Source organism: Narcine bancroftii, chromosome 13 (assembly GCF_036971445.1).
Source record: "Narcine bancroftii isolate sNarBan1 chromosome 13, sNarBan1.hap1, whole genome shotgun sequence".
NCBI lineage: Eukaryota > Metazoa > Chordata > Chondrichthyes > Torpediniformes > Narcinidae > Narcine > Narcine bancroftii.
This window is the reverse complement of record NC_091481.1, coordinates 58,727,361-58,743,008: the sequence shown is the minus strand read 5'-3', so window position 1 is coordinate 58,743,008 and position 15,648 is coordinate 58,727,361. Positions and strand designations below refer to the sequence as shown.

Sequence of the window (15,648 nt, the reverse complement as noted above, 5' to 3'; positions counted from 1 at the left end):
GGAATTCAAGCTACTGGCAGCCTCAAGCAACCGGCAAAAAAAAAGTACCAGGGTTGGAGTTCAATGGGGTTCAATTGGGAAGTGCAGGCTTGAAGGCCAAAAGGACCTTTTACCATGCTGTATCCTAAACTTTTTTTTTAAAATAGGTAAAAAAATTAAAAAGTGTAAAATTCGCACCCCTCACTGATAGTTCACCGATCTCAAACAACCGGAAAATTCATCAGGCATCTACCAATCCCCACAAGTTATGCATACCAAGGGTTTTACTGTATCAAGTTTACGACGGACCCATTCAGAGCAGTAAACACACTTTCTACAAAAGGATTAGATAATAGAAATCAACTGGTGAAAAGGAAGGAGAGCTTCTCAATGATGAAAAGTTAGTGTTTCTATAATCACTTACCCTACTAAGCCGAGAAACAGCCAGTGAGACGCAGGTCTTGAATTCATCAGGGTTCTTCTTGCTCAGACACGTTATCAGACTAGTAGCAGCGGTCACTACACCCTGCAATGAACAAATACATCTTTGAAATAGCTTTAATGGTGAAAGATACTCTGGGCCTTTTGTTCGTTCCCTCTGAATGCAGTGTTTTTTTTTATTTTTTATTTTTATTATTTTTCACACTATGATCCATATTAATCAAAATACACACAAACATTTCCCTCTTGAATATATATAGTGTCATTTTTCTCCCCTTTTTTCCCCCTTCCCATCCCCCTCCAAACCCATTAAACGTTCAACATATACAATACAATAAACCCATTAAACAATGTCATCACACAATGAAAATAAACAAGAAAATTGTGTCATCTACTTTTACACACTGGGTCAGTTCATTTCGTCTTCTTCTCATTTTATCATTTTAGGGGTGGAGGTCCGCAGTAGGCCCTCTCTGTTATGTTCCATGTAAGGTTCCCAAATTTGTTCAAATAATGTGACTTTATTTTTTAAATTATGTTATTTTTTTCCAATAGAATACATTTATTTATTTCTATGTACCATTGCTGTAATCTCAGGCTCTCTTCTGATTTCCAAGTTGACATTATACATATTTTTGATACAGCTAAGGCTATCATAATAAATCTTTTTTGCGCTTCATCCAGTTTGAGGCCTAATTCTTTACTTCTTATATTACTTAGAAGATCTCTGGGTTTTTTGGTATGTTGCTTTGTTGTCATTTTATTTAATACCTGATTTAGATCTTCCCAAATCTTTTCCACTTTCTCACATGCCCAAATTGCATGTACTGTTGTTCCCGTTTCCTTCTTACAGCGAAAACATCTGTCTGATACTGTTGGGTCCCATTTATTTAACTTTTGGGGCGTGATAATTGGCCTGTGTAACCAATTATATTGTATCATGTGTAACCTCGTATTTAATATATTTCTCATAGTTCCGGAGCATAACTTTTCCCATATTTCATTTTTTATCTTTATGTTTAGATCTTTTTCCCACTTTTGTTTGGGTTTATAGCTTATTTCATCATTTTCTTTCTCTTGCAACTTGATGTACATGTTTGTTATAAATATTTTAATTACCATTGTGTCTCTAATCTAAATGCAGTGTTACACCCCATTTTCCTATCCCAGATGGTAGCTGAATTACCCCATGGTAATAAATCTTTTCATCATAGTTTTGAAGTCTTGGTCAAACTTCAACTGAATGCTGTAGGAGACATCTGGATGCCTGCAAATTCATCACAATATAAATTATACCAAAAAAATTACACATGGACAAGGCATTACATTTCTGCCTTATTTCTGTCCATCATATTCTCATTTTAAACAAAGAAGAACAAGGCATTAAATTATACTGGCTGTAAAATTTGAAGAGTTGCACACTATGACACCACTATGGTTAATCAAAATCCTGACAACAAATTTGCTTCGGATTTGGAACAATCTTGGGATCTCAGGGAAAAGATTCCTCATAGCCATATTATCTGAGCCAAATATGATCATTAGCTCATTCCCAAGCACACCAGACTTTTAGAACTTGGTTACAGGAGATGCTTGGGACTGTACTCACTGGAATTTAGAAGAATGTAGGGGGGGGGGGGGAAATCTGATGGACACATTAAATTATGAAAGATATAGCTAAGATGGAGGCAGTCAAGTTGTTCCCATTGGCGGGTGAGACTATAACTAGGGGACATAGCCTCAAGATTCAAGGTAGTAGATTTAGGACGGAGATGAAGAGGAACTGCTTTTCCCAGAGGGTGGTAAATCTGTGGAATTCGCTGCCCATTAAAGCAGTGGAAGCGACATCAGAAAATATATGTAAGACAACGTTGAATAAATTTGTTTACACGGTAGGGGAATTAAAGGATATGGGGAAAAGGCAGGGAGGTGGAGATGAGTCGATCGTCAGATCCATCATGATCACATTGAATGGCAGAGCAGGCTCGACGGGCCGAATAGACTCCTGCTCCTGTTTCTTATGTTCTATGCAACATTACTAGTGTAGTAAATGGGATAGATTGCCACAAACATGGCAGCTCAAATTTGGCCACCCAGGAGACACAGAGAACCATCAATAGTAACAGAAATTTATTTTACAAAGTGTAATTTCATTGCCCGAAACATTCCTCCCTATATCAACTGAGGGAGTCAGCCCTGGTTCAATGAATGCAGAAGGACATGACAGGAAAAGTTCAAGTGAGGTGTCAATCTAACAAAATTACATCGGAATATATGCTAAAATGGTCCAGCAAGTCACACGATCGGATCCAAGTTTTACATTTCTGATGTAACTAGTCTTGAGCAGTGGAGAATAATTAAGCAATTAACCAAAGGCTCCAAGAACACCTCCATCCTCAATGAAAGAGGCTCAGCATGAGTGCCAATGACAAGATTGAAGCACATTCAGCTAGAGGTTTGTGATGGAGAAACCACCCTGACTTCCTCATGGGACCTCTTGTCTTCAGCCAATTTAATCCTTGACAAAGGCAAGAAATAGTTCACAGCACAGGGGGCAGAAAGGGTATAGGACCAGTCATCTGGTAGAAGCAGCTACACCTGTAGACAACTGCTCCAGTGCAATTAAAACACTATGTAAGGTAAAACATCATGAGATGGGAATGTGTAAGGAGTTACCCTGTACAGGGCTGTAACAAGAAGGGGAGGTGTCCTTGTACTCCTGTTAGGTAAAACATCATGAGATGGGAATGTGCAGGGCTGTAACAAGATGTGAATGCATCCTTGTACTTACAAGATAAGAGAGACATTGATGGATTGAGAGGCAGGAAGCTAGCAGGGAAAGGATAGCAACAGTTTTAGTCATTGGACAAGTAATGATATGATGATGTTCTAAGCACATATCCAAGGGTATAAAAAAATCACCATTTTGCTGATAACGGCAGAATGCATTCTCCGACTAACATGGTTAGTCGCAAGTGTTACAATCCGGTAATAAAGAACAAAGAACCCTGATTTCGACTCAGCCTGGTGTTTGTCTCACTCATTCATGAACAAAGCAGACCTAACAACTAGCATCTACTTAATGAGGTGGACAAACAATCTTTTCCACAAAGAGCATGCCAAATTCAATCGAATGATCTGTCATTAATGATTATTAAAGATGGCATTGCAAGCTATCAAGTGGTAATTATTCTACAATAATTTAGCATACTAATGTCTGTTTGGTTTGGTTTCTGGCAGGACCAAATTGCCCCAAAACAGGTCACAGCATTCACGCAGATATGGAATAAAAAGCTCAACCCCAGAGGTAAGGTGTGTGTGACTGACTGGCATAAGGAGCTCTGGTAAAAATTAAGTCATCGAGAACCGGGTGGGGAGGTTGGCGGGGGGGAAGGAAACAAATCCAATCGTTGGAGCCATACTTCACACAAAGGAAGGTGACTTTGGTTGATGATGGGTAATAATTCCAACTACAGCATATACAGGGCAGTATGGTTGGGGTAGTGGATAGCACAACACCTTTAAAGCACCAGCAATCGGGACTGGGATCCAAATCCCACGCTGTCCGTAAGGAGTTCGTATGTTCTCCATGTGTCTGCGCGAGTTTTCTCCGGGGGCTCCAGTTTCTTCCCACCGTTCGAAACAGACCGGGGTGGGGGGGGGGGGGGTGTAGGTTAATTGGGCAGACTCATGGGCTGAAATGGCCTGTTACTGTGGTGTATGTCTAAATTTTTAAAAAGTAAACCCCGTTATTCAACCAACTGGCAGTCTCAAGTATCCAGCGAAAGAAAATCACAGAAAATAAATAGAAAAAAATATATATGGAAGTTTAAAATTGGCACACCTCGTTGTTAATTTGCCAATCACGCAACACACAATCTCAAGCAACCGGAAAATTAACTTATCTGGCATCTACCAATTCCCATCGGTGCTGGATACCAGGGGAACTAATGTAGTTGCAATTCAGATAACTGTGTCATATCCAATTTCCTACAGCTAATTCCAACGATAATCACATAAGAATCATTCCATCTGTAACTGCTCATAAAGTTAAACAACTTGCATTTATCAGGCAGCTAACATCCTAATAACAGGCTAACAACCTATCTTTGTCCTTCAATGCATTAGAATTGCTCTGTTCCCCAGTAAAAGCTTCCCAAGGTTACCAATTAAAAGAAATTCAATCGCTATGATAGCAGATCAGGCTGGGTATCCTCCAGCAAATGTCCCATCTCATCTCATCCCAAAGCCTTTCTTCCATCGAGTAAATACACAAAATTGCTGGAGAAACTCAGCAGGTCCTGCCTCATCCATAAGAGGCAAAGATACAACCCAAGCTGCGGTCCCAAGCCCTTCAACAAGGTATGCTTACCGAGCATCTCCAGCAATTTTATGCATTTATCACACCACCTGCAGACTTCCTTGCTTCACTCCATCTTAAAGGCATGCCATGAAAACGATGGAATTCTCTCCATTTGGCTGGATGAATACATTTACAACAGCATGAAGGAATCCAGAAACAATCCCGCTTCCTTCGCGCCCCATTCACAACAGTCAGTATTCATTTTCTCTACCACGGCACATTGTGGCTCCAAGCATACTGCATCTGCAAAAGCAGACTCCAACAGTACCTCTGCTCTCAGCTGTGAGCACAAACATTTTGTAACCAGGACACAAAGTGCACACAAAAGGTTAGTTACCCAAAATGATGTAATAATTATACTTATTGAAAATAATCTCTTAGATAAGTGGTTGTTAACTAGTTAGTTGGTTTTTCCAAATACTACATATATGTCACCTCACTACTTCTGTTCCGGTTTTGACATTAAGCAACTGGATAGTTTGTCAACCAGCTTTGTAATTGAATGATTTTTGATTTAATAATTTCCAGCAACTTTAATAATAATCTGAATTTATAGGTGTTGTTATTACCGTAATTTATTTAGACATTGCATCACATAAAAATAAGAAATAGTCATTGATGTTTTATTTAATGGAACAACAAACTAAACAAAGTAGTTCAAAGTATAGAATAAAATATTAACGAAATACACCCTGTACGTTATTTCATAGAATGCAATAATACTTATATTACATGAAAGCATGCCAATACAGTTTCATTAGCCATGAGAGATAGGCTGTGCCAAAATTATCTTGCAACAAGTTCAAGTTTATATTTGCACAAGCATTCTGTGTGACATACTTTTGTCACGGGGGAAAAAAATTTGCGTAACTTAAGATTTTTGCGCACACGGACTACTAAACATTAGAGGGAACATTGATCACAGGTGCACCAAAAAAACCCCATAGCTCACAAGAATCCCTCCAACTCTCACACACACCCTGAGTGGATTCCTATGTCCAAATCTCAGAACCATATCCTACAGCATTGTGGGAGCACCTTCAGCAAAAGGACAACAGCAGCTCAAGATGGTTGCTGCAGCAGAGTGAAGGGAAACAAATCTTAGCCTTATTAACAAAAGTGTACAACCTCAAAAATAAATGAAATCCACAGTTAGGGTATCCTACAGCAAGTGACTCACCTCCTCTGGCACCAAAATCATCTCCAATGCAAATCCAGATGTGATGGAATTGAATCTACGTGCCTGGATTAGTCCAACGCCAAAACAACACAAGAATCAACATACTACCCAGCCATCACCATTAACTATTTGGACTCCATGTCTCTGCTTTCAGGTACTACCAACAAGCACATATACTCCGCATCCCCATTTTATAAGACTGGTTTTATTCCCAAAAAGAAACTGGTTCATACTGGTGTTCGTACTGTAGCTTACCCATGAATCCAGTCCAGAGTATACATTATGAAAGGTTAAAAAATAGCTGGAGTCCTTCCCCTACTAACCTTAATTGATTCATAGTTGTCAAAACTAGTTGGATATGGAGTTGCGGTGAAAATGTTGACTCAAGGTTCAGGAGTGATCATGAACCCATATTACTAGAGTTTCCATTTGTATATCCCCAGATCTCATTGATAATATTTTTCAATTGAATCCTTCTCAAAGGATTAATTGTAATAATTATTCAAATTACATCCCGAGTTTCAGGATAAGATTATAAAGGCTTGGGAATTGGAACTTGCGAGACCCTTACCAGAGGATCTATGAGACAAGATTCTTTAAATGGTGACTATATCTTCAATATGTGTCCGACAATCATTAATCCAACTCAAAGTGGTGCATCACATGGATGTTCACACATCCAAAGATAAAGAGTCTTATATCTTTCCTAACATTAACCCTACTTGTGACAGATGCAAATCTGATATTGCTACATTGACACACATTTTGGTCTTGTCCATCCTTAGAAATCTATTGGAAATAATTTTTTTATTATAATTTTTCAACTGTATTTCAGGTGGAGTTACAACCCAATCCAATAACTGCTCTTTTTGGGGTTATTGAACCAGATATCGGGTGTTTTTCTGTACCTGTGCAACAAGTGAAGGCCTTCTCTACGTTGCTGGCTAGAAGAGCCATCTTATTCAAATGGAAAGACTCTAGACCTCCAAAAGTGTTTCAGTGGCTTTCTTCATATGTTTAAGTTTAGAAAAAATTAGATATCATGTAAAATTATAGGTAAAATTTGAAGATACATGTTGACCTTTTAGGTCTTTGATTTAAATGTTTTTAATGTGATTAGATGTACTCACTCTTCCAGATGAGATATAGTGTTAGCTTTGTTTTACGGTATGAATCAAAAGCTTCAAAATATATGTAACCCTCAGGATAAGATGCTCAGATAATTTTTTGGTTAGTTTTTTTAAAAAAAATAGAGTAAATTAGGTAGGTTTATTATATACATATCTATATAGAAAATAATTTTGATGTCTTTTTTGTCTTCATCTAGTGCAGTGGAGGGGGAGGATCAAGTTTACACTGTTTGGTTTTATCGAGAGAGAGATAACGAGAGACATGATGTTGTATTTTTAATTCTGTTCCCTTTTCTTCATTGTACTCTATTTATTATAAAAACCAAAAGATAAAAAAGATCATGAACCCATTGAATATTGAAACAAAAATGGACTTGATCTCTTCGGATTTTATTCTTCCCAGCACTTAAGGAGAACGAGACCTTTGGCCAACATTTCTCCCCTCCAATTGCTTCGGTAATGACTCTTCTGACTGTAAACCATCAAATTTTGCTACAGTTTTAAACACTCTTTTGTACACCAAAAGGAGAACTTACTAAATGAGGTTGAATTTGATCCAGTTAGACAACAATGAAGAGATAACATATTGTTTACCAGATGTTGGTCATTCAGCAGATGCACAACTCGGGATGTCCACTCTCCCATAGGTACCAAATCTGGGGAAGTCTTGTAGAGACGCAGCAGACACAAGGCAGCACTCTGTTTCACACTATCCATTGTATCACTGACAACACAATATCAAAAAGTTCATGTCAGAAATGAGTTCTGCCCTTGCCAGTAAATCAATGCCAGATGCTGGAAAATCTGAAATTAAATATGGAATGGCTCGAAAAATTCAGCAGGTTAGGCTGTGTTCAGTAGAAAGTAAAACAGGTAAAATATCGGTCAATGACTCTTGTCCAAACTGGAAAAAGAGAATTAAAAGGTGGTTAACCAACAGAGAAGATGGCAGAAGAGATGCTACGGATAAATATCTGTGATCAGGCCAGGGTTGCCATGGGTATGAGTTATTAAGGGTCAGAGAGTATAGACAAATTCCCTGAAAGTGGCGTCACAGGTAGGTAGGGTTGTAAAGAGAACTTTTGGCATATTGGCCTTCATAAACCATTGAATACAAGAGTTGGGATGCTATGATAAAGTTGAACAAGACATCAAATTTGGAGTACTGTGTGCCGTTCTGGTCGCCAAACTACAGGAAAGATATCAATGAGGTAAAAAGAGTGCAGAGGATTTACTGGGACTTCAGGAACGGAGTTACAAGAGAAGGTTAAACAGGTTAGGACTTTACTCCCTGGAGCGTAGAAGAACGCGAGATATTTAAAATTATGAGTGGAATAGACAGAGTGAATGTAGATAGACTTTTTCCACTGAGGGTGGGTGAGATACAAACCAGAGGACATGGGTTTGAGGGCGAAAGGGGGAAAAGTTTAGAGGGGGAACATCTTCACACAGAGAGTGAGGGATGGGAGTGTGGAACGAGCTGCCAGCTGAAGTGGTGAATGTGGGCTCAATTTTAACATTTCAGAAGGAGGGTGCAGGTCAGTGGGACTAGGCAAAAAAAAAGTTTGGCACAGACTAGAAAGGTCAAAGGGGTGGTTTCTGTTTCTATGGTTCAAAAGAGATGCAATAGGCAACTCCACCCAAAACTTCTCCTTCCATTGATGCTGAATGGTTCTCTTTTTACTGCATTTCATGGCCCTAATTAGCTTTTTCCACACAAGAAAACAGTAGGTGTTTTTTTTAAACCATTACTTCAAGAGTATCAAATGGCAAAGGTTCAGGAGTAACATGAAGGGGAACTTCTTTACTCAGAGAGTGGTTACTGTGTGGAATGGGCTTCAGGGAAAGGTGGTGGAGGATTTTGTCATTTAAGAAAGAGTTGGATAAGTACATGGATGGGAGGGGGATGGAGGGATATGGGCAGGGTGCTGGTAAGTGGGATTAGAGGAGGGTACTTGGATCAGTGCCGACTAGAAGGGCCAAATTGGCCTGTTTCCGTACTGTAATTGTTATATGGTTATATGGTATTGGGCAGCATGGTTATTGTAGCGGTTGGCACAACAATATTACAGCGCCAACAGCCCCAGTTTAAATTCAGGGCTGCCAGTAAGGAGTTTGTGTGTTCTCCCAGTCTCTCTGGGTGGGTTTTCTGCAGTTTCCTCCCACCCTTTAAAAAAAATGTACCAGGGTAGTAGGCCAATTGGGGTATTTAAGCAACACAGGTGCGTGGGCTGGAAGAGTCTGCCACTGTGCAGTATGTCTAAATTTAAATAAAATTGAATTACAGTAAAACCCCTGGTATCTGGAATTTAAGCAACCGGCTTTTAAACTATTCATTCTTAATGCAAGTGGATTAGTTAGGCATTTTCCGAGAAAGTCTCAAGCAACCGGGAGAATATATTTATCCAGCATCTACCAATCCCCATAGGTGCTGGATATCAGGGGTTGTACTGTATTTGGTGCAGTGAAGTTGGATTTTCACATTAGGCACAGAACACATTTTATACGGACACTCGAGGTCATATGGAGTACTTCTAGGTCTGTCCCGACATTAATCAGTCAGCACGTCAGTAGCCCTATCCCTTAAATGAAAGCCCTATTTTGCACACATTAAAATAGGGCGAGTCCCCCTCCACCCCAAAAGATACCTGATGACATCACAGCCTGCACCTTTTAATTTGTGACAGCTGTCCCAGGGATTACTGAAACTGCTGGCAAGCTACAGTCAGGCAGCTAGCACACCAAGAGCAATTATTTTTTGTTCCTTTCTCCCCGATATTATTGTAGTATCACAGAATCCCTGCCCCTCTTCCCCAGGTGAGAGGTGGAGGGAGGGAGGTTTATACATCCAGAGTTAGGAACTATTGTTCTATGCTACCCTATCAAACATTTTCGCTGGTCTAGGTTTTGTCACTCATCCATTTTCCCCATACTTCTGAAAAAAACAAGACTCATCATTAATGTGCCATCTTCTCCATTTCACACATCACCCATCCTCTTCAGTGGAAACACCAATTATTACAAAATCAGATGCTGCTTGCAAGCAGAAAAAAAATGTTTGAAATACTCCACTTTCAATAGCACAAACAATCGGTTGATAAAGTCCGAAACAAAAATATGAACAACAGCTGAAGAACATACATACCCAGCGACCAGGATTTTGGGAATCTCAGAAGCAAAAGCTTCTGCCATTTCCCTGCTGCCGACATTTGCAATGCAGTGCAGAGCTAGACACATGAAGATTGGGTTACGGCTGGCTAAGTCATTCTTGATGGCGTTGTTAATCAGACGGATCAGCTCACTGTTGGAGTTTACCAGCACAGAGATGAAAAGATAGCCCTGAGAACACAAAACACAAGTCCAAGCCTGGATTCCAGAAGAACTGCCATGGTCGTCACCATTACAGTCTTAGAAAATGCGATGATCAACATGGAATCCAATTGCAAATAAAGAACCAGTGAACAAGACATGATTTGGATTCGCTAGAGTTGATGCACAAAAGGACAACAAACTGATTTTCAATGATGGCACGGTTGGCGTAGCAGTTAGTGCAATGCCTTTACGACGCCAGCAATTGGGACTGGACCGGGATTAAAATCCCATGCTGTAAGGAGTTTATACACTCTCCCCGTGTCTGCACGATTTTCCCCAGGGGCTCTGGCTTCCTTCCACTGTTCAAAACGTACCAGGGGTGTAGGTTAATGAGGTGTAAATTGGTTGACATGGACTCATGGGCTAAAATGGCCTGTTACTAAGCGGTATGCTACATTTTAATTAAATTATTTTTAAACTTTTTTTTAATGCTTTGAATTACCAGAAACAAACGGTTGACATATTTAGCTTTTCTTGCCAAACACCTGATCTTAACAGATAGCATCAACAGATAAATCTAAAACTGGCATTTTATTTGATATCAAATCATGGTATGAAGGTTGGCATTCACAAAATCAAATAGTTAAAGATCAATACACAACTGATGTACAGAGGGAAGTTTTAGCTCATTCAGCATGTGCCATACAACAGCTGAAGAACATACATTGACTTATATATCATCAAAACCAAGGGTGTGAAATATTAGAAATTCACACAGCCATCAATAAATGAATATATTTGACAAGGGAGCTTCCTATCCCGGGACAATGCACTCCCAATTAACTGGGATGCCAGTGGAATAGGGGCTAATGTATAAACTCTGGACTAGTTTAAGAAACAGCTTTCGCCAATGTTCTGGCCAATATTTCTCTCTCAAACTATGGAACTTAAAGAGTCAGGACTGGGCAAGATATACTTCAGGTTACTACAGGAAGCCAATGCTGGGGCATTGATATGGGTTCTTTGTGTCCTCCCTGGTCACAGGGGAGGTGTCAGAGGAATGGAGAATGGCAAATGTGGCCCCCTTGCTTAAAAAGGGTAATAGTGAGAGTTCTGGGAATTATAGACCAGCAAGCTATCTCAGTAGTGGAGAGGATTCACGAGCATTTAGAGAAGCAAAGCCTTCTCAGCGATAATCAGCATGGCTTTGTGAGGCAAAGGTAATGCTTTACAAGCTTCATTGAGTTTTTTGAGAAAGTAACAAAAGAAATTGATATGGGTAGGGCAGCAGAGGTGATCTATTTGGATTTTAGTTAGGCATTTGACAACCCCATGGTAGACTTATTCATGGAACCTTGGCTGTTTGGTTTCAGAATTGGCTTGCCTACAGAAAGTAGAGGGTCGCAGTAGATACAATACATTCTGCCTGGAGGTCACTAACTATTGGAGTTCTACAGGGATCGGTTCTTACACTCCTGCTATTTGGGTTTTTAGAAGTAGAGGGATGGGTCAGTTAGTCTGCAGACAACACTAAGGTTGGAGGTGTTGTGGATAGTGTAGAAGGTTTTCCTTGCAACCACTGCAACCGTGTCTGCCTGTCCCACATCGGACTTGTCAGCCACAAACGAGCCTGCAGCTGACATGGACATTATCCCTCCATAAATCTTCGTCCAAAGAAAAAAAAAGAGAGAAGGTTGTTACAGGTAACAGCAGGATTATAAACAGATTATAGAGTTGGGTGGAAAAGTGGCAGATAAAGTTCAATCTGGATAAGTGCAAAGCATTTTGGAAGGTCAAACTTGAAGGTGGAGTACATGGCTAATGGCTTCTCAACAGTGTGGAAGAACAGAGGGAGGAACCTTGGTGTCCAAATCTATTGATCTCTCAAAGTTTCAGTATAGGGTAGTTAAGAAGGTTTTTAGTATGATGGCCTTCATTAGCCGGGTTATGGCAGTCAAGAGTCATGAGGTAATATTGCAGCTCTATAAAACTCTGGTTAGACCACACTTGGAGTTTTGTGTTCAGTTCTGGTCGCCTCATTACAGGAATGGTGTGGAAGCTATGGAGAGGGTATAGAGGAGAATTACCAGAGTGTTGCCTGGATTGGAAAACATGTCTTATGAGGCAAATTAACAGAACTAGGGCTTTTCTCTTTCAATTGAAGAAGGATGAGAGGAGACTTAATAGAGGTCTATAAGATTATGAGAGGTATAGATAAGGTGGACAGCCAGCACCTTTTTCCTGGGGTGAGAGTAGCAAACACGAGAGGACATCTGTACAAGGTGAGGGGAGGAAAGTCAGGGGCTTGTTTGTTTTAAATACAGAGACAGTAGTGGATGTCTGGAATACATTGCCAGGGGTGGTGGTAGAGGCTGGAACTATCAGAAGATTTTAAAGACTCTTAGACAGGCACATGGATTCAGGAAAAAAATAGAGGATAACGAGGATGAGGTAGGGAAGGTTTAGTTTGTTGAGTAGGTTTATAGAGGTTGACACAAGATCGAGGGCCTGTACTGTAATATTCTATGATCTAGGCCACACTGATTATTATTGTCTGTTTTTTCTTTGGCTTGGCTTCGCGGACGAAGATTTATGGAGGGGGTAAAAAGTCCACGTCAGCTGCAGGCTCGTTTGTGGCTGACAAGTCCGATGCGGGACAGGCAGACACGGTTGCAGCGGTTGCAGGGGAAAGTTGGTTGGTTGGGGTTGGGTGTTGGGTTTTTCTTCCTTTGCCTTTTGTCAGTGAGGTGGCAATGCACAAACTTGTGATCTCTTTCCATTCAACTGTGGGTACACAGCATTTTGTGATGTGAAAGAAACTCTAACTTTCTTTAGGAAGTCCATATGCAGCTTGATCAATTTGACTGTGATATGCTCTTGTTGAAAATTCGTGACCCACTTGCTTAAAATACCCCGTTGAGACCATCACTTAATGTTTGCAACCAGATTCTTGAAATATAATTGTTCACCAGAAATGTTGCTAAAGAATCTAATCTTGAATAGTGAGCTTGATAAAAATAGGTTGACAAAGGAAAGCAATTTTTGGCGAGTGTTTACAAAACCACGTTTCCTTGATCTAACACTCTCAGTCTGTGACTACTGCGCTTCAATGAACCTCCCCGCAGTTCGGAGCGAGCACAATTAAATACTCACAATCTGCTTCTCTGTGTACTTATTGGAACTGAGCAGATTGACTGCCTCCATGTGGCCAAAGTCAATGTCATGACCGAGCAGGAAGATGAAAAGTAGTTTGCAGACATACTTCTTCTTACTGTAACCATCCAGGGCCTTATCTCCTATACCAGAAAAGAGAATTTCTCAGAAGTGTACAGAAGATGCAATAAAGCCGTAGGACTATTGCCCCTGCCCAGTGGCTGCACCAAATTGCCATTCCTCATCTCTATTCAGTAACCTCTGTTGTAAAGTGTGTAGACATAACATAGACTCTTCTGTGATCCTTTGTTTGATTGAATAAAGAACCGACTTTTGCTGCCAAAATGGGAAAGATGGCCAATTAAGCAAGTACCTCAAGCATCCCTTGGCAGCTTTGATATTAAATGGAGAGGTTTATTCAGATTGCTGGACCCCACAACTCACCTCAGATTTCAATAAGTGGTGATTCCGCCTCACCTGCAGGAAAAAGAATCTCATGGTTGTATGGGATGTCATGCCTGTACTCCGACAATAAATCTGAATCATACCCTCCAAGCCCTGGACACACTGTTAGCCTTTTCCGAGCAGAATGAGAGAAATTTTCAGAGAAATGCTGATGTGTGACTACAACAGGAAGCCAAGATGTGCTAAGGGAAGTAGCTGCTTTCTTTCAGTTCCACGAGTTGACAGAATTGAACTGGAGGTAGACAGGGTAAAGAAAAACACAGGAAACTAAAAATTGCACTGATCCTTGGTGTTTGGAGGAGGGAGGCAATCCCACGCTGTAAACTGTACCAGTAATGCATGTACTTCCACAGCTCAGGCCAGCATTACAACATCAGCTCAGTTCTCCAATTTTAATATTTTAAACAATTGCCTAATTCAGGTTCCTGTTAGCAGTTGCATTGCATGAAAACAGTTTTCCCTTCGGAACACAGAGGAAACCGAAAGAACCATGATATTCAAAGGATTCCTCTTGATAGTACAGTAAAATCTCTGTTATCTGGAATTCCAGCAAGTGGCAACCTCAACCAACTGGCAAAAAAAACCCAGAAAATAAATAGGTACAATGTATGGAAGTTTAAAATTGGTGTGCCTTGCTGTTAGTTCACCAATCACGCAATCTCAAACAACCGTAAAATTCACTTATCCAACATCTATAAATCTTCGTAGGTGCCAGATACTAGGGGGTTTACTGCATTTTACTTTGTCAAGGCCCCACTGCTCCACTAAATCTGAGTGAAACAACCTTCCTCAGTCTGTCATTCTCCACTGGCAGTTTATTCTATTCAAGAAATAAAAAAGAAAATGGTGAGAAGTGTCACATCTGTCCAAACAAAGTGTTAATCCTTCAGATTGAAGACCATTCATCAGTTCTTCAATCCAAAATATTTATTTCTCCACACGTGCTCCCTGAGTGCTTCCAATACTTCCTATTTGTTTTTTTTTAAATTTTCATATTCCATGACAAAATCCAATTATTACACTGCACAACGAAGATCTTGCTTCTTGAACACTTTTATGAATTTTGGGCTACTGATCACAAAAATCACCTTAAAATGTTTCTATCACATACCTTTTCTTTTTAAAGACACAATCTATTTTTGTGATTTCCTGTCACATTTTAAGTCTACTTCAAGCAGACAAAACCAGGTCAGAAAATTCATTATCTGCATTCGCACTTGGACTTCTTGCCGACTGATCTTGGTGCTGTCAGTGACTAACACGGTGAAAGGTTTCACCAGGACATTGCAACCATAGAAAAGTGGTATCAGGGCAGCTGGAATCCATCAGTGCTGGCCGACTATTGTTGGACACTGACATGAGAGGCATTAGATGCCAAGTACACACTAAAATCAGCGGGAAAACAGTTTTAGGTCAGTTGAACAACACAATGTGTCAGAATGATTATGTGATTAAACATACTAAATTCAATAAGTTAATTTAATGTTTCTTCAACTTCCTACATGATTCAGATAATCCGAAATTATCTTTGTGTTCATCTTGAAGCTGTCTATCATAATCTAGCAAACCTTTTGGGAAAAAAAACTGTTGTCCAGTGTTACATCGACAGCAACCATGCAATACAA

The 15,648-nt window shown here is 40.0% G+C and overlaps 1 protein-coding gene across 4 annotated transcripts in view; it reads right to left on the bottom strand.

The window, feature by feature from the left end:
- ap2a1 (adaptor related protein complex 2 subunit alpha 1) overlaps positions 1 to 15,648 on the bottom strand; it is a 110,291-nt gene that overhangs the window by 69,326 nt on the left and 25,317 nt on the right. For all 4 annotated transcript variants that reach the window (XM_069908534.1, XM_069908535.1, XM_069908536.1 and 1 more), the window contains exons 3-6: positions 13,559 to 13,701; positions 10,239 to 10,432; positions 7,688 to 7,817; positions 404 to 505 (exon numbers count right to left, since the gene is read on the bottom strand). In XM_069908534.1, the coding sequence (XP_069764635.1) occupies positions 404 to 505; positions 7,688 to 7,817; positions 10,239 to 10,432; positions 13,559 to 13,701 (569 nt within the window). The remainder of the gene's footprint in view (positions 1 to 403; positions 506 to 7,687; positions 7,818 to 10,238; positions 10,433 to 13,558; positions 13,702 to 15,648) is intronic.